General features: G+C 58.7%; 1 protein-coding gene across 15 annotated transcripts in view; it reads left to right on the forward strand.

Moving 5' to 3' along the window:
* Positions 1-17,924, forward strand: part of LOC116964400 (ankyrin repeat and fibronectin type-III domain-containing protein 1-like) — a 259,270-nt gene that overhangs the window by 232,355 nt on the left and 8,991 nt on the right. For all 15 annotated transcript variants that reach the window (XM_033003974.2, XM_033003975.2, XM_042798706.1 and 12 more), the window contains 9 exons: positions 10,603-10,804; positions 11,132-11,339; positions 11,652-11,846; positions 12,100-12,213; positions 12,855-12,952; positions 14,343-14,433; positions 16,538-16,645; positions 16,905-17,004; positions 17,617-17,749. In XM_033003974.2, coding sequence (XP_032859865.1) covers positions 10,603-10,804; positions 11,132-11,339; positions 11,652-11,846; positions 12,100-12,213; positions 12,855-12,952; positions 14,343-14,433; positions 16,538-16,645; positions 16,905-17,004; positions 17,617-17,749 — 1,249 coding nt within the window. The remainder of the gene's footprint in view (positions 1-10,602; positions 10,805-11,131; positions 11,340-11,651; positions 11,847-12,099; positions 12,214-12,854; positions 12,953-14,342; positions 14,434-16,537; positions 16,646-16,904; positions 17,005-17,616; positions 17,750-17,924) is intronic.

Here is a 17,924-nt window from a genome sequence, read left to right on the forward strand (position 1 = left end):
TTCTAGCAAAATGGCAAAAAAAAAAGTTGGCTTCTCCTCTTGGACTGCAGCCTTTGGACCCTGTCTGCACTGGAGATGCAGGGAGGGAAGGTTGGCTCTGGCGTACGTGAGTGCTTTTGTACTTAGGTGGCAGTGAACCAGCTCCTCTGGCATTGTGATGGGTGGTGCTGGCAGGAGACCAGCACCGGGGCTACGTGGTGGGGTTGGTCCCTCCTGTCAGAGGAGAAGACTCCAGTGGGCGCTCAGCAGGGAGCTGGCCGTGGAGCAAGCTGAGCAAATCCTGGCATGAAACGGTGCGGAATGGGGAGCCAGCCTGGGGCATGACACTGGCAGTCCAAGGAGATCCCTAACGGGGGGGTGGCCGTCCTTGGTAGCGGTGCCAGGGACACTCTGTGGGTAGTGGCCAGCGTGCCCAGTGCTCCCGGCTGGGTCCTGCTGGTTGCCTTCCAGCGGGAAAGGGGTTTTCTGACTCCAGTAACATTTACCAGCTGGGCGGCAGCTCTGGAGCTGGGTGTGTGCATTTGTCTGTTCTTCCATTGTGTCTTGGACGTTGTCTCCTCCTCCCCACTGAGATCAATGTCTGTGGCCTGCCTTTTATAACCACTTTGGGTGCAGCTCTGGAAGTCTTCAGCCAACGATGCTGGTTTCCATCGTGCAGCTTCATCGTGCTTGAGCCGCTTGGTCCCCATCTAGATAGATGGCTTGGTTAGGACGATGGACTGGAGGTGGGTTTCCACCAGAAGGTCCTTCCCACTCATGGCTGGGGAGGTCCCCTGAAGCGCAAGTGGGATGTAGTTGGCTGAGGATGGAGACCAGCCACAGATATGGGGGAGTGAGCTCATATGACCTCCAGAAGTCCTTCTTGGGCCAATTTTTCTACAATTTCATGGTTGTGGAGAAGAGGTGGTTTCTGATGGAAGTTGGATCTCACTAGCGTATTCTTCCTGGTGTCACCAGGTGGCGCAGGAGGGTAAAGGATTTGCTTGTAATCCGGGCAAGTCTGGGTTCAAATTGATTGCCTCTCACTGCTGTGATGAGTTTATAGGTCGCAGCCCCCAGGGCATGTGGCTGTGCCCCCATGCCAGGGCGAGCTGCAGCTCCAGGGCCAGGCAGCGGGGACGCAGCTCCCGGGAGCCCTGTTTCCAGCAGAGCAGGGAGCTGAGCCAACGTTTGAACCAGAGCAGGGGGCCTGGGCACGCGTGTGCTGCAGAGCCCCACCGTCCCAGGAGCAGGGCAGAGGAGCCAGTCTCACAGGGAGAGCCCCAGAGTGTCTCAGCAGGGGCGAGGAGGAGGCAGTGCAGGGTGCTACCCTGGTGCGAGGCCGTGCTTGAAACGCAGAGCATCCCTCCCACACACGCTCAAGCCATCACGGGGGATAGGCAGGTTAGTGCTTCTTGCTGGCTCCTGGGGAGTCCCGGGCGTTTTGCTGGGGTGCAGGTGCATGGCAGCCGCCCGCCCTCTGAGGCTGGGGCAGTGCCATCCTGGCCCCCCCACGGCCCCTTCTCCCATCGGGACAGTGCTCGGACGCAGCTGCTGGCCCCGCGCAGGCTGGGGTTGCCACAGCGGCTTCGCCAGCAGCCGGCCCCGCTCCCTCCCAAGAAGCGGGTGTCAGGCCTGAGCGAGGGGATGGGACCAAGCTTGGCTGAGCGTGGTCTTACCTCCCTTCTCACCGCTCCCGGCATGGCAGCTGGGCCCCAGCCGCACGGCTCAGCATCCCTACACTGATCATCCACCTTCTGCTCCAGTCGGGTCCAAGCTGGGGCCCTGCAACCCCACAGAGGTATCTTTTTCTCCCTCCTTTTGCCTTCAGTGATCTTTGAGACCAGGCGTCGTATGACTCAGCTTCTGCATTTGATACCCCCGAGAAGAGTTTTTCACACATGCATCTGTGGCACAGAGCAGTGCTTGTTCCTGGCAGGCCAAGCCGGGATAGGATTTCTTCCTGAAAGAGGGGCAGTGAGTCCCTGCTGCTCATCCACTTTTAATATGCGGAAGTCTGATTTAGCCGGGATGGTGCCAGCAGGTCGGAGGTGTCTTCCAGCGTACTTTTGACCTGCTCCAGCATCCGGGCTTGTGAGATCCTGGAAGGATGGGAGGAAGCGCCATTGCAATGCAGAGCAGGTGCTCAACTGGTCCCTCTGTGCACTGGAAGTCTGTCTGTCCTCCCGTCCCTACCTGCAAAGGCTCAGCTTGTTGCGGGTGCCAGAACCATCCAGCACATTTTGGGTGCTGGGGCTGAACTGCTAGTTCTGGCAGTCAGCGTGGGGCATGGTCAGCAGAAGTTGACACCGATGTAGATCCTGTGAAGGGCCGTTTGGGCGCTGACCTTTAGGTCCCGTCCGTTTCTGCAGCTTGAGTCTGGAGGCAGCTCCTGACTCAAGCAGGGAGCACCCAGCCAGCCCCCGGGGTCGAGCAGCCTGGGCGGTCGTGCTGAGCTCCCTCTCTGGGGTGCCGAGGGAGCACAAGGTCACAGACCCTGCAGCGCAGAAGTTTTCAGGGGGCAGCAGCCTGTAGTGGGAAGGGGTTTGCAGGGCGCAGGGGTTTGTAGGGCACACGGGGTTTGCAAAGGGCAGGGTTTGCTGGGCACAGAGATTTGCAGGGTGTTGAGGTTTGCAGGGCGCAGGGGTTGGCAGGGTGGCTGCGAGCCCCAACCGAGCCAGGCCCCTGGTGCTGGGCTCTTGGTACCGCAGGACAGGCTCTGCAGCATGGGTTTTTGGATGGTCACAGGGCTGTGGGCACAGCCAGTGCTGCCCGTTGCTCCTGTGGGTACCTGGCACAGGGGCGGCTGTGCAGGGCTTCCCCATGAGCTTGGGTCATGGCTCGGGGCAGCCCATCCTGCTCAGTCCTGTCTCCATCAGGTTCCAGTTAAAACCAAATGCGTTCTCCAGCCTAAGCTGTGCTGCCGTTTAAGCCCTTCCAAAAATGAAACAAATACCCACGGACTGTAATTCGAATTGCAGCTCAATTAGGGCTTGTTCCCAATGCGATCATAAAACCTCCAGTAGGAAAACAAACAACCCAACCAAACCACATCCAAGCCTGACAGCATCCTCTGGAATGCCTTTAAAATAACAAGGGGGGCAGAGGAAGATGAAAGCGGCGTGGCCGGTGGGAAGAGGGCTCTTCGGCCCCAAGGGGCAGCCCGGAGGTGGGCTGTGCAGGTGTGGGGCAGGGTGCTTTGGGATGGGGACTGCTGCCGAAGTGACGGGGTGTGATGGAGACGGGCTGGGATGGGGACCAGTGTGGAAGTGATGGGTACGATGGAGAAGGGCCGGCTTGGGGTCCGTGGAGTAAAGGGTTACGCCGTGTTCCCAGCAGGATTTAGTGGGGTGAGGAAGAGGAGGTTGCATAGGTGTTTTGGAGCATGGTGGCTGTGCTCTGAGCTGCTTCCACGGCAGGCCGGGGGGGGCACGGGGCCGGAGCGGGACCACGGCGGCTGGAATGCGTGTCCGGCGTAACCCTGGCTTGCACCGAGTCCAGCCAGTCTGGTGCCGCGGTTTGGGTTTCACAGCGGACTTTAAACCCGGCCATATTTAGCGTGGGCTTTGCTGGCCTGTCAGGGAGGGGAAGCCGCAGCACAACTAATAAAAAAAGCCAAACAAAAACAATGTAATTAAAGAGACTCAGCACTGTGTGTTCCCATAGCAAGAACATTTACCCAAGACTTCCTTGCTCAGATACTTAATGTCAAGCAGCAATTAAAGGCTGGCATTGTGGGGAGCGCGGTGAGGAGGGTTTACCCTGACTGGGAGGTGGGAGCCCAGGGCTGAGCACAGCTCCCGACGGTGACGGGGGGGATGCTGCATCCCAAACAGCGGCTCCTGACCCCCTCCAGGCAGGAACACCCTCGCTCTGAGATGCACATAACTCTGCTGGGGTAAATCCTCATGAAAACAGTGAAGCCAGCAGATCTGGGCAGGGGTGCAGAGCCAGGGGCCCGATGGGGACGGTGCTTCTCCCCTCCAACATGTCCTTCCAGACCCGGATCCGTGGATGGAGCCTGTGTGAACCTCTAAGATTTTATGTTTCCCCTCCCTCGAGGGATGGCTGGGGGTGCCTGGCTCCAGGCTGTGCCAGCCGGTGCCCCCTTCAGAGCAGCTCAGGGCTGGGGCTCGTGGGCTGATGGTAGTCAGCATCATCTGCCTTGCCCAGAGAGCCAGCCACTGTGTACCATCCTTAGCACGGTCCCCGAGGAGAGGTGTCCCAGTGTCCTGGCAATGCTGTGTGAGGCATGTGTGCAGGCAGGGGCTGCCCAGGAGGGACCCACGTGTGTGGGCACGGCCAGGACACTGCTGCTTTGTGACTGCAGCGGGCATACCACAGTGGTCCTGACCGTGATGGCAGGCTGTCACAGGGGACTGAGGAACTGAAAGTCTGATTTTGGTCATATTTTAATGTGGGTTGAGCCACAGGGTCCTTCTGAGCTCACTTCAAAACAGTGGTCAGGATGCTTAATTAAAAAAAAAGAAAAAAAAAAAAAAAAGAAGAAAGAAGGAAGCAGCAGCATTATCGTGTTGCAGCAGAATTTGCCCGAGCGTCTCTGCTCCCTTCCTCCCCCAAATGTACTGCTGGGCCTGCAGAAACTGGGTGTTTTATGGGAGGCCTCCTCAGGCTGTCAGCAAGTGATCTACTTGGTTGGCTCTGAACCACTCTTGGAGTCCTGGAGTCTCCATCTCTCCCGGATTCAGAGCCTGTGATTTAGGAGGGAGGTGTGGTTGGGGGCAAGCCTTGCGGGTGGGCTCTGCCCTGTTGTGCTGCACTGGGGGACAGGGCTGTGCCTGGCGAGGACACTGCTGACCCACCAACCGGCCCCGTGATGTGGGGCAGCGTGGGTCCGACCCGCCTGCTTCCCCGCTGCCATGGCCCCTCCAGCCGCTGAGCACGGGCTGGTCCCAGGGGGTCCTCACCCCACACTGCAGGGGCTGCCCTCCCAGTGCGAGTGTCCCCCGAGGGATGCAGAAGCCCCCCCGATTTAGGGAACAGCCTGGACAGTGAGGCGCTGAGTCCATCTTGTTCCCACGGGGGGAATCCTCCACATCTTCCCCTGCGGAGGTGCAGGGCGCTGAACGCTGGCAGGCTGTTGCAAATCTCACCCAAGCTGTGCTCTTCTTCTCCAGTTTATTCAGGTACCGAGCTGCTGGGAGTCAGCTTTCAAAGCCAACACCGTGCCGTGATGTGGTGGGCTGCGTGGCCATGGGGCCTGCTCTCTGCTGCCTTGGGTTGTGAGCTCAAAAAGCACCTAACGTGCGCCGTGGCGTGCGTGGTGCAGACAGCAGAGACAACGTGCGGCTGTAGCAGCGTTGCCAAACTGGTGTCTGATGCTCGGGAGGCTCTGCAGCAACCTGGGTGCTGTGCAGCACCTCCTGGCCTTGCGCCACGCTGAGCTTCTCCGAGCATTGGACTAACAGCGTTGGGCCTCTGGAGCTCAAACAAAAATGTACTGGCAGGATCTATATAAGTTAGTTATTGCTAAACAAAAGAGGCATATTCATTGTGGCTCCATTCAAAACAAAACCCAGCGGGTTTGCCAAGTGGGGAAAAAACAGAAAATCTGTAGGTAACAAACAAAGCCCTGGGTCTGGTTTAATGCCTTTCCCTGCACCCGGGTTTCAGTAAGCAAGTGCATTTTCCAGGCGCGCAGATGTTTCCGTGGAGCAAGAGTGTTTAGCTCCATCTTTGCACAGCTAGGTCACCGTGCAATATTTAGATACCTTTGAGATCCATACACCTTAGGATGGGTAACTGGTGTGCAGGCTGCTCCCGTGATTTCTGCTGCTTTGCAGAGATACTAAGCACAGTGTTTCGTCCTAGCGTTGAGTGTGCCTTTTGGTGAATTATGAACTCCCACTCTTTCGGAAGGGCTCCCCTACTCCTGCTCTGCTTTGGATCCAGCCTCAATTTCCCCAGTCCTGAAAAATTGCTTATACTCAGGCAGCTCCTCTCCATGCTGGACACTGTGCTTCTGGTTCCTGTCCCCGTGAGCCGAGAGGAGCTCCTTTGTCTGTTAGGAGCTTGAGTGGACCCTGTCGTGGAGTATTTTGATGCCTGAGCGTTTGTGGCCGTGATGTGTGATTTCCTGCATGGTGGTGCAAGGGTGAGCGTGGCCAAGTGTGCTCAAAGAAGAAAAGACCCCTCGCACTGAGATTTCTTTGGAAACAGCCTGTATGTTGATCTTGCCAGCTGATCTCTTGATGCAAGCTCCATTCGGGGTGACGTTGGCTGGGTTGGGTTAGCACTCAGTGGTAACTGGTTTTTAGGCTTCTCCTGTCCCTTGCCTGTTCATTTTTTGGATAACAGGGACTGAATTGGTCTGCGGTTCAGGAAAGTATCCCTGGCAGCTTACGCTAATGTACCACTGACATCCACAGCACCACCAGGCTACCGTGAACCCTGCCAGTACCCAGCCCTTCTCCTCCTCCCCACCCTAAGCCTCGCCCTTTTGAAGCATTAACACCTTTCGCCCTCTGTCCTTTGGGCTCCCTTTTTCTCGTGCACAGAGCCCCACGGCTTCTCTCTCTGCTGCGTCAGGCTGCAGTCAGCGGGGAGCAGCTTCCCGAAGTGACAGCCCCCCACGCCAACCCCGAGGGCAGGAGCAGGGGGCTGAGCTCATGTCTGCCACTACGACCTGGTGCCAGCCCACTAGCTGCCAGCACAGGCAGGCACCCGTGAGCTAATACTTTCCACAGCCGGCGTGGGGGGGCAGCAGGGACCAGGCAGCCTCCGTTTTTGGCTGGAAGGCCACTTCCACCACCAACAGCATCACTTGCACATGAGCCTTTTCACAGCCCAGGCTCCCACTGGTGGGAGGTGGCATGGGGTGGCCACTGTGGTCCCCAGCAGCCGTGTCCGGGCAGGATGGTCAGTGTCTGCCTGTCCAGGTACCTCCAGCCTCTGTCCCTGTGATGGAAGCACATGGTGGCAGGGAGGACAAAGTCCTTTGGTGCTTGGGGTGCTTGAGGAAGGACAGCCAGGTCCTGCTGGGCTTGGGGCGGGCAGGGGTCCCTCCAGCCAGCCCGGGGTATGGGTTCCGTGGGTGGGAGAGAGCAGCCCTGTCTGATATGGACTGGTTCTCTGCTGGAGGGGCCTACGCCCTTAAACAGAATGCACTTAAAATCATATAATTACAACAATTATTAACACTGTTTACTAGGCCAAGATCTGCAGCGTTGGAAGCATTAAAACCTACAACACACAGAAACCACAACATTATAAACCACCCAGTGGATTTCCTTGTGTTCGCTGTAGAAGGAAGGAGAAAATGAAGTTGTCTTCCGCACATCCATCCTCATGCTTTTTAAAACAAAAGTCCTCATTACATTGGTTTCATGAGACAGGTCTGGCCAGCCCTAACGCATCCTTTCACAGAGCCTCAGCCTTTTCCATGGAGAGGGTGATGGAGTTTGCTGGTATGTGGATTTATGGCATTGCAGACCTGATGTCCACACCGGCTCCCTGATGGTCACAAACACCTCACATGGCCAGAAAACTGAACTGCTAGGTCAGACAAAGCACCCGTCCCCTGCTGCGGTGGTTGCAGTAGGTAGGTAAATAATTATCGACAAGAACTGATTGTGTCTGAGATAAATTTAGTTTGGCTGCACTGAAATTATAAAGGCAGAGGAGGTGGGATCTCCTCCCACCGCCTCCCATCAGGATGGGGCTTTGCCACTGGGGCAAACTGGTGTTGGCTGGTCATACCTTGAGGGCACGACATCTGTGGGTGTTGTTTTCAGCTATCAGTTGCTCCACCGCAAAGTTTAGCTCGAGATAAATCAAGACTATTTCACTGAGTCCAGATGACTCATAACCACAGGGCAGGAAACTCTTTTATCTTTGGGGCAGCCAGTTTAATATAGATAGATGTACACTCCTGAGCTCTGAATAATTTCCATCTCTTTATTTCTCATTAAAAGCAAATCAGATGAGGGAAAATAGAAATTTCTCTGTGTCGCCTCTGTTTCTACCATCTCTGAGAGAACTTCCTCCAAATTGTGCAGTCTGCCTGGACTGGGTCATTTGCCGCATATTTTAATTGGCAGAAAATATGCTTTTGCTCCAAAGCACCACTCCTTTTTTAAACCTTGATTCTGCAGGCGTGGATGGAGCAGGGATCTGCCTCATCAGGGTCTACTCCAGCTTCCAGCAAAGTACTTTTGGGGTCTTCATTCCTTTCCTGACATGGGAGAGCATTGTTACCTCCTTGGATGAAGGGGAACCGCAGTGGAATTAGTCATCTTGTGGATGAGCCTGCTAGAAGAGCCGTCTTCACCTCTGAGCAGCAGCTGGAGGTGGAAAGAGGACGACTGGGGCAGCAGGGAGCTCTTAAACACAAGAGAAGGGGCAAGGTTTTGCTGAAGAGTCTCTCAAATCTGTTATTTTTCTTTCCTAAGTATGTGAAGTAGCACTTTGCTTCTCAGGCTTGGTCCACGGGTCAGGACCTGCCTTCCTGGTTGCCTCGTCCTACCAGAGTGCCCTGCCTGCACAGGCACGGGTGGCTTTTCTCCCTTAATTTCTGTCCACCAGCGACAGCCAAGCTGTGTGATGCTTTTCTGCTCCTTTGATATCTGGGATCCCGTACTTGCCATCTGTAGAGGCTTGTGTGTGCTGTGTGTGGAGCCCCTGGCATGAGAAGCCTTCAGTAGTGGCTGTGCCAGGAACTGCTCCGTGTCCGTGATGAAACACAGAGTGCTCAGGCTGCCCCAGCTGTAAGCTGAGGACTCTGTGTCCAGAGCCAGGTAGGTCCCACCGAGCCCGGGGCTGGTTCTCCAGCCCTTCCCTGTGTTGTGTAGGTCTCTCTCCCTGTGGCGATGCCCTCCGGACGGAGAGCGGCTCCCCTTGCTCCCACCAGCACCAGCAGGACCCTGCTGCACAGATCTCACTGGGGGTGCTGAAGTTCACGTGGCTGATGTTCACTGTTTGTCCAGTCTGTAAAGCCCTGTGTCCATGTAACGCCCATCTGCAGAGGAATCCAAGGCAGTAACTGACCACTGCGGCTTGGGCCGCACTCGAGACCTCTAAATCTGTAGGCTGAAGCCAGTGAGATGAATGATTGGCAGGAGCCAACCTCCCCATCATTTTCTGCTTTTAAATAGCACAGTAATAAAAGGTAAAAATCATTAAAGGCCTTTTGCATCCCACTGTGCCCAATCTGAAATCAGGAGCACATAGCAAGGTTGTTATTAATACCCTGCCTCCTGATGATGGCTTTATAAACACCATCATCACAGGCACAACCTCGCAGTAGCATTTTGGCGTGACCTTCTAGACAACTGTCCTGCTTTTTATCGTGCTTACCCCTTGCTTGATGTTTAACCAATAAAGCGATACGGAGAAGTCCTTGCCCCTAAATATCTGGCCTTATACACGGGGGTAATAGGTCAAAACTGAGAGAAACTGTCTTGAGCGTAGTTGCGCTAAATGCTCTGTAGCCGTGTTGCTCCTTGTCTGGGAGCTGTGCCATGGGCTACAGCAAGAAGGGCATCAGATATTTGACGCCAGCGAAAACCCTCAGTGCTGTAAGGGCTGACTCATGGGCAAAACCCCCATGCAGCAGCGAGGCCACGCTCGTGCTGAAACCGGGGACTTTGCCCGGTGTGGCGGAGGTCTTGGTGGGGACATGAGGGTCACAGCTGCAGGGAGAGGGGCAGCTCCCCCCCTGTGAAGCCAAGAAAAGATGCCAGCTTTCTTAATGACTTGTACATATTTATCGTGGCTATTTAAAGTGGAAATCAAAATCGGAGTGGAGAAAAGGTTTTGGAGCTTAATCAGTGTGGATGGAGAAGGTGAGGAGCAGCTGTGGAGCCTGGGTCTGCTGGGGATCAGGAGACCGGGGGTCTCTGGTCCCCATCAGGGCCTGGCGTTATCTCAGTGACGTTAGAAGTGGCCTTTTGTCCATTCCCTGCTCTAGCTTCGCTTTCAGAGGGTGCCCTTTGTTCCTTTCTTGGAATAAAGACCCCAAGGAAAGTCACGTACCAAAGAGAGCTGAGCAGCAGCAGTAAGAGTGGGAGGCAGGTTCCTGCTAGCAGGATGGATGTGGAGAGGGTGCACAAGGTCATCCCAAGGCAGCTGCATGGTGGGCAGCACTCACCCAGCACAGGGCTGGGGGGCTCTCTGTCCCTGTGGCCCCCACTGCAAAGGGGATCTGAGCAGCCCCAGATCGGGCAGCCCATTTCTGTAAGAGCGGGATGATGGACACTAGGAGTAAGGAGAGGTTTCCCCAGCGTGATGGGTGGAGACCAGTTGAAGAGCTGAGCAGACTGAGGTTGCCTGGAGCATCCTAGCTCAAGGGCAGTGTGGGGCCAGACCGGCCCTTGGGTCTGGAAGGAAATGTCTCACCTACAGGGTTCATACAAGCCCTTGGGTAGTGCCTGTAGGGCCAGCAGCAGTGATGGGAAGGAGGAATGGACTGGCCTCAGCTGCTAGCAGACGGATGAGGGCCTTGCTGGCACTGTCACCCGTCTTGCAACTGCTAACGTCGGTGCTGCCCCAGCACTGCTCTGCCTCTCCCGGGTTGTGCCTCAGTCCCGATGACGCAGATATGCCCCTGCCTTTCTGGAACATCCTCCATGCCTCGTTTCCCCGCACCTCCTTGCTCTTTCCCAGGTCATCCTCCCCTAAAATGACGCAGCAGATGCGGGACTTGCAGCTGGCGCAGGCCAGGAAGCCACCGGGCCCTTCCTCGCCAAACGCGGCCAAGAGGCTCTACCGAAACCTGTCGGGGAAATTCCGCGTCAACTACACATCCTTCGACGAGGGCAGCCTGGCGGGACGGGGCGAGAAGGAGAAGCTCCGCAAGTCCTACCTGGTCAGTGCCTGCTGACTCCATCCAGCGCTGCTGTGGCTGGGAAGGCGGGCACGGAGGGTCAGGGCACGGGTGATGCCGATGCCCGGGCAGAAGCCCAAGAGTGCGTTGAGTGAAGCCGCTCTGAGGCAGGTTCAGCTGGAGCTGGTCTGAGTGTTTGCTCAGCATCGTCTGGCTGTGCCCGCAAAGAACCGAGGCTCCCAAACCCCTGGGACCAGGGCATCCCACCCTGTTTGGGTTTTGTGGGGTGCTGGTGAAAGGCTGGGGCGTTGGGTGGAGTGGGGGAGGTTGACTCACGCTCAGCCAACCTGCATTTCACCCTCTGTCCAGTTCCAGAGCAATGCTGCCCTCTTCGAGGCGGTGGAGCTGCAGGACCTCGACAGGGTGCAGGAGCTGCTGAAGCAGTACAGCCCCGAGGAGCTGGACCTCAACACCCCCAACAGTGAGGGGCTGCTGCCTCTGGACATCGCCATCATGACCAACAACGCTCCCATCGCCAGGGCCCTGCTGCAGGCAGGAGCCAAGGAGAGCCCACACTGTGAGTTGGTGTGGGGTGGCTGCGCCGTGCCCATCACCTGGGTCTCCAGCCTGGTGAAACGGGGCACCCCCAGGCAGCGGGGTCCTGGTGGGGAGTCAGTCACTGGGCTCTGGGAAATTGGTGCAGGCTGTAGCAGGGACTTGAGTGGAGCCATGCACTCGAGTGGAGCCCCGGAGCAGGACACAGAGGGGAGGATGGGGTCTTGGGGCTGGGACTTGGTGCCGGTGAAGCCTGGGCTTGCCCTAACCACCTTCTCTTCCCTCCTCCTGGCTCCCCTCCCGGGACCCACGGCCGTGCCCACCCACCCCGCAGTCGTGAGCCTGGAGAGCCGCTCGCTGCACCTCTCCACGCTGGTGCGGGAAGCAGAGCAGCGCGTCAACGAGCTGACGGCGCAGGTGGTGAACGAGGCACCCAACACCGACTGCTCTGAGAAGGAGAAGCAGCTCAAGGCCTGGGAGTGGCGATACCGGCTTTACAAGCGCATGAAGGCAGGGTTTGAGCACGCCCGTGAGTGCCCGCAGGAGGGCTGGAGGGGGCTGAGGGGCAGGAGCAGGGCTGTGTGTGGTCCAGGCACGGGGCTGCACCAGCACCTGCCAGGGGGTCCCTGCACCCTCTATCCAGAGCTCACTGTCTGGGTGCACGGGGGAGGGTGAGCGTTCCAGGAACGTGTGCGTGGGTGCAGGGGGAGGCCCAGGAGGGACACTGAGGGGTTCAGAGTGACCGTCCTCGCTGTAGTGGTCCCCGCGCTCTCTGTCCCCAGGAGTGCCAGATGCCCCCACCAACGTCCACCTCTCCGTGGCCAGCAGCTCCTCGGTGCAGGTGACCTTCTGGGAGCCCCTGAGTATCAACTCGGCCGTCGTCACCAAGTACAAAGGTGAGGACTGAGGTCCCCACACCAGTTTAGGGCACACGCAGCCATGGTAGTTACCTTGGGTGTGCTGGGGGGGGGGCCACGCTGGGGGTGCTCCCCCCGTGCATGCCACACCAGCGTGCCAGGGGCATGGGCGGCGCTGCTGAGCCCCCATCGAGCTGCCTTTGCGCTCGAGCATGGAGGAGCCAGAGCTGCGCACTGTGACACCACCCAGCTGCCAGCCAAAGGTCCAAGCCGGACCTGACCCCCCTCCCGCACCGTGGCAAAACTCAGAGTGCTGCTTGTTTGCTCCCCGCCTTGTCCTGCGCACTGCAGGGCTTTGCCATCCTGCCCCTCCTGCGCCCCTCACCCACTTAAACCAGCTATTTTTGGCTTCTGGGAGAATTTCCTCCATCCCCCAGCCCCTGACCCATCGCTTGAGGGTGCTGACCCTGTCTGATGCAGCTTGAGGGGGAGGACCACAGATCCCCACGCCGTCCCCCCCTGTTGCAACTCCCCCTCTCCCCTGCCTTTGCTCAGCTGCTTCCAGCTCTGGTCCTGCCCGCGGTCCCTCTGCAGCTGCTGGCCCCAACATGCTGCGGCCAGCCCTGGTAGCCTGTCCCCGCTCCGGGGCCACGGGGCACACTGGGGGTCTCTCCTTTCAGTGGAGTGGAGCTGCTCGCCCACCTTCTCGCCGCCGCTTGGGGAGGCCGTGATTGACAAGCTGAAGAACCTGAACTTCACCATCCGGGGTCTGGTGTCGGTGAGCTCTCGGGGTGCCCCAGGGGGGTCTAGGTTGTTGGGGGGAGAGTCCGCTGGAAAAGCCGCTGGTCATGGTGCAGCCCATGGGGTCATTCCCTGCAGCTGATGCGGGAAGGGGATGGGGTGTCATTTTGAGCAGGAGGAATGGGATTGTGCTGTGGTGCGTGCTGTGTTCAGCACAGCCTACGGGCAGAGATAAGAGCATGGGGCTAGCAGAGGCATTTGTCTGTCCCTGCACAGCCGTGGCTGTCCTGGCAATGGGGAAACCCCGGCACGGGCTGCCTGGGGACTCTCGAGTGAAAGGCAGAATGAGTCCATTCACTGAGTGCCTGATTTATCCTCTGTCCCCCGCCCCGCTCCCGTCTCCACCCGTGTTCCTCCTGGGCAATAAATCAGCAGCTCCTTCCTCTGCCACCTGCACAGATCAGCCCCCTCGCACCAGCCCATCGCTCATTGGAGAGGGGGGGACCAGCCCCGTCTCCATCTCCCGGAGTTTGGCAAGGTCACGGGCTGGTTGGGGCTGGGGCTTCCTGCTGTTTTATCTCCTTGAGAACCGCAGGGGCCATGCTGCCTGTCAGCTGTCCCCTCCCCTGGGGGGCTGCTGTCCTGTCCCCAGCACACACCGGACCAGTCTGGGGGAGATGGGGCGGGATGGGGACTGTGGTGGGGTGGAGCTTGGAACAGGAACACGCAGGGATGCCCTTACCAGGGAGGTGCAGCGCTGAAGCTCCCGGGCAGGCAGGAGGGGACCACTGGCTGGAGGAGCGGGAGAAGCCCTCGATGCAGTTACAGAGGCTTAGCCCCAGGCAGCAGTGCCGGAGCCCGGGAGCTGATGTTGGGGTGCAAGAGCTGCCCTGGTGCTTGGCAGGACGGAGCCCGCAGCAGCACTGCTGCAAGGAGCTGGCCCGAGCCCATCAATCATGCTTTCAGAGCTGCTTCACAGGCTCCTGTCTGCCTTCATGAGTGCCTGGAGGCTTTGCAACATCTGGCAGCTTGACTGGGTTTTAATCAGAGGCCTTTAATCACCGACGCCGTGCCACAAGCCCTTGACAGCGTTGGGCCAGCTCCCTGTCTCCAGGGGTCAGTTCCTTGCGTGTCGCGGCGGGAAGGCAGCACCCCGACCCTGCGGAGGCCCCGTGTCTTTTGGGGCCGGATCACTTCCCGGCAAGGGGCACCTGCCTGCCCCCAAAACCACCCACCCAGGCCACGGCGGTTCTCTAGTGTCTTGATAACCAGAGCTTTGTACAGCTGGAGGAGGTCAGAGCTGGTGATCCGGGGTGTGGGCTCCCAGTTTAGTACTCCTTGTGGTGTACTGGGCGGGGGGGGTAATCCTCCTTCCCTCATACCTAGCCGGGAGAGGTGCCAGTGTGCTGAGTGTTCCCTCCTTGCAGGGCACGGCTTACTATGTCCAGGTATCTGCCTACAACATGAAAGGCTGGGGTCCCCCGCAAGCTTCTGTGCCCCCTTTCGCCATCCCTTCCAGTAAGTACCACTGGGAATGCCTGTGGGAGCCAGCACCAGCTGTGGGATGGATGGGGGGGAGGTGGCAACTCCCTGTGCCTTTCAGGGGTCCCTTTCACTGCTGGGATGGGGTCCAGTGGACCCAGGAGCAGAGGCAGCATTTGGAGTCTTGGGCCAAGCAGGGAGGCTGTGCCCAGGGGTCCAGGCCTGTGCCTCCAGACGATAGGAGCTTTGCCAAATACTGATTTTTCAACCTGAAATTTTCCTGGCTGGCTGGTAAAGGCTGAGCCATTTTAGGCCACCTGGATCAGCTCATCCTAAGGAGAAAGCTAGGAGAGAGGATGTTTTGCTTTCTCGTTTAAAGGGAAGGAAAAACATCCCTGGGTTTTTTAACAGAGGTCTGTGACTTAGCACAGGGCAGCTTTTGGGTGGCTCAGTCCTCCCCACCTCAAGGCAGTTGGCCCCAAAGTGGCCGAACTTGTGCAAAACCACAGCTGACACGTGCTGAGGGGTGACGTGGTGGGATGCCCCAGCTCAGCCCCTGAAGGTGCCCCCCCAGGGCTCCGAGCCATCCCAGCCCTGGGTGACAGCGGGCCTGGAGCCCTCCCCGTGCCACCACGTGCTCTCGCTCACCCAGCCCAGCCCCAGGGACCTGTGTTCCCTGGCATCGAGCTGGGGTGGGGACAGGAACCCCACCAGAGATCCGCTCGGGGCTGTCAGCACTCGCCTCCCTATGCTGGCACCTGGACAAGCGGAGGGGAGGGAAGGGAAAAGCCACCCAGTATCACACAAGGCACCCCGGGGTGCTGGGGGGAGGGAGGACCGAACTGGAAGGAACACCCCCAAAGCGGGCTCCGAGGTGGCCCCTGCCCCTTGTCACCGGTCCCAAGGCGGGGTCTCTGCTGCGTGGGATCAGCGCTGTCGGGTGGGTGAGGAGCGGCACCGTTCAGAGCTGGGGAGGCCGAGCCTGCCCCGAGGAGCAGGCAGCAGGGCAGTGGGCACGCAGTCCCTGCCACCGTGCCGGCAGGCAGCGGGGGACCAAGCGTGCTGCTGCGTGTGAGCAGTGACCGCACCGCCCGCGGGTCGGGGGGCAGGTCTGGCAGCACGGGAACGGCGCTGGGGGGCCAGAGGTGGGCAGCACCATGCATCGCTCTGGCTGCAGGTCCACGTGCCATATAGCACCGGTATGGGGAAGATGCAAAAATACATTTGCATGTCGGTGAATGCATATAGCAAGCATGCACTGCATTGCCCTGCCTTTACCCTGTCATGGCAGCAGGCGTTGGTCATGTTTGCACCCACTTTAAATCCCCTTTGCCATCCCACACGGGTCACATTCCCCATGGCAGAGATCCATGTGGCATTGATACAGAGTGCAGCCAAAGTGAATTTTATTATGAGTGGGTTTTATTTATTTTTATCTCCATTAATATCTCTCCCTTCAGTAAAGATCCCTCCTTGGCCCAGCAGAATATAGTCAGGCACCTCCCTGGGTGTTTTTAAAGTTCCTAAAAATAGTGGCGAGCCCCAGCCAAAGTTAACAGAGCTGAACTTTCCATGGAAAACAGCAGCAGGCAGGACATGGAGGGTGTTTAAAGCAATTAATGTAAAGCTAACGTAGAAGTGCCGGCGGGTCCCCGGCCCCACTCCTGGTCCCGCTGCCGGCTTGCAATGGGTGGAGCTGGCAGGACAGCTTATTTATGTGTTTGCTGAGGTGAGCCCAGCTCTCGGCACTCGCCTGGAGAAAGCTGCAGCTCTGGGGAAGACCTGGAGGAAGACACTGGAAAGAATTTTATTTTTTAAGGCCAGTGAAGTCCAGCAGCAACAGACAGGACCTTGTTCTTTCCTTCTGCTGTGCCCCTACTGTGCTGCTGCAGGGTGGCCAGTGGCCATGGGGTGCTCCTGGGTCTCCCCATGGCACAGGACTGGGGAGCTCCCGGAGCCCAGCCCACCCAGAGGTGCCCAGAACCCCCGACTGCTGCCCTGCCATGTTGTGCCATGCTGTGGCTGTGGGACACCTGGGTGGGGTGCCAGGATTTGATGTGCCATGGGGAGGAGGGGATGGGAACACCTTTTTTCCCCCAGGCCAAAGGGTGCTGGGGTGATGCTGGTCTGTCCCCCACAGATTGGCGGGAGTACGACGGCCGGGCCCCACGGCGACGGGGACAAGCTGAAGCTCTGGACCATCTTCTGGGCCAGGTGAAGACTGTCCACCAGCACTGCGTTTGCCACGGTGAGTGCACAGCGTGGTGCTGTGGGGAGGCTGGGGTGTGGTATCCACATCCAGGCCCTCCCGCCAGGGTTGTGGTGTGGTCCACGGGGCTGGAGTGGGACCAGGAATAGGTCTATCCCGTGGATGAGCGTAGCAGGGAGACGGCTCAGGCAACGGAGACCTTGTCAGAGCCTGCCCACCGGGCTGGCCTGCCATGCCACGGGCTGCTGGTGCAGCCCCTCGTTTCCTGCTGCAGCATCCTCTGCTCTCTGCTCCCCAGAGCCCTGCAAGAACCAGCCCCAAAGCAGGAAGCACTCGGTCTCCAAGAGCCTCAAGCACCTCTTCCACCCCGGCAGCAAGTTCCTCAAGACGCTGAAGCGGTGAGAGGCTGGTGCAGGGGGGTGGCAGAGAGCCCCTCTCCCCGCGGGGACATTGGGCTGCCCACCCTGGGTGCAGCCAGGAGCTGTGCGTGCAGGCCGGGTGCTGGGGTGCTCAGGGGTGGGTCCTTGCCTGGAGCAAGGTGGTACCAGTGGATATGAGTCCCGTTGCCCAGAAATCAAACATTTCTCCTTAGTGTTTCCATTTGGGCTGGCTAAGCTGCACCTGTACCCTGCTCCCTGCACCATCCCCGAGCATCACTCAACACCCCCCCCTCCTCTAGACCCCACCACCCTCCCACCACCCATCTTCACATTTGGCCTCCAGGCACCACAGCGTGTCTCCTGCACAGGCCTGGCTGCGTCGCCTTCCCTTGTGCTGGCCGGGGCACTGGGCACATCGTCTGTGGCATCGGCCAGGCTTGCCTTGCTGGCAGCGTTGGGTTCCTGTTCCTGTTCCTGCTCCTGCACTGGCCGTGTGCCTCTTCTGCCACGGGCTGTTGGAGAGGTGCTCAGACCTGGGGCAGGACATCTCAGTCGTCGGGAGAGACACCCTTTGGGAAATGAAGCTGGCAGCTGGGGGTGACGCCGAAGTCTGTCTTCCCTCCTGTGCAGGGGCCTCTACCTGACAGCCATCTTCTACAAGGACGAAAACATCCTGGTGACCCATGAAGACCAGATCCCCGTGGTGGAAATTGATGACAGCTACTCCTGCCTGCTCATGCAGGATTTTCTCTGGTTCACCAAGGTGGGTGGCCCGGGGACCCTGGGTGCTGGGGCATGGCAGCCGTGTGTCTCCTGACACACCTCTACCTGCCTGGCCACCACCCTGGCCACTGCTGAGATGATGGCCACCACGATCTGCAGACCACCTTCATTGCAGCGCCTTCCCTGGCGCTGCCCACCCCGGGCAGCAGTGCCCA

The sequence above is a fragment of the Tyto alba genome, unplaced genomic scaffold (genome assembly GCF_018691265.1).
Source record: "Tyto alba isolate M040663 unplaced genomic scaffold, T.alba_DEE_v4.0 Super-Scaffold_28, whole genome shotgun sequence".
NCBI lineage: Eukaryota > Metazoa > Chordata > Aves > Strigiformes > Tytonidae > Tyto > Tyto alba.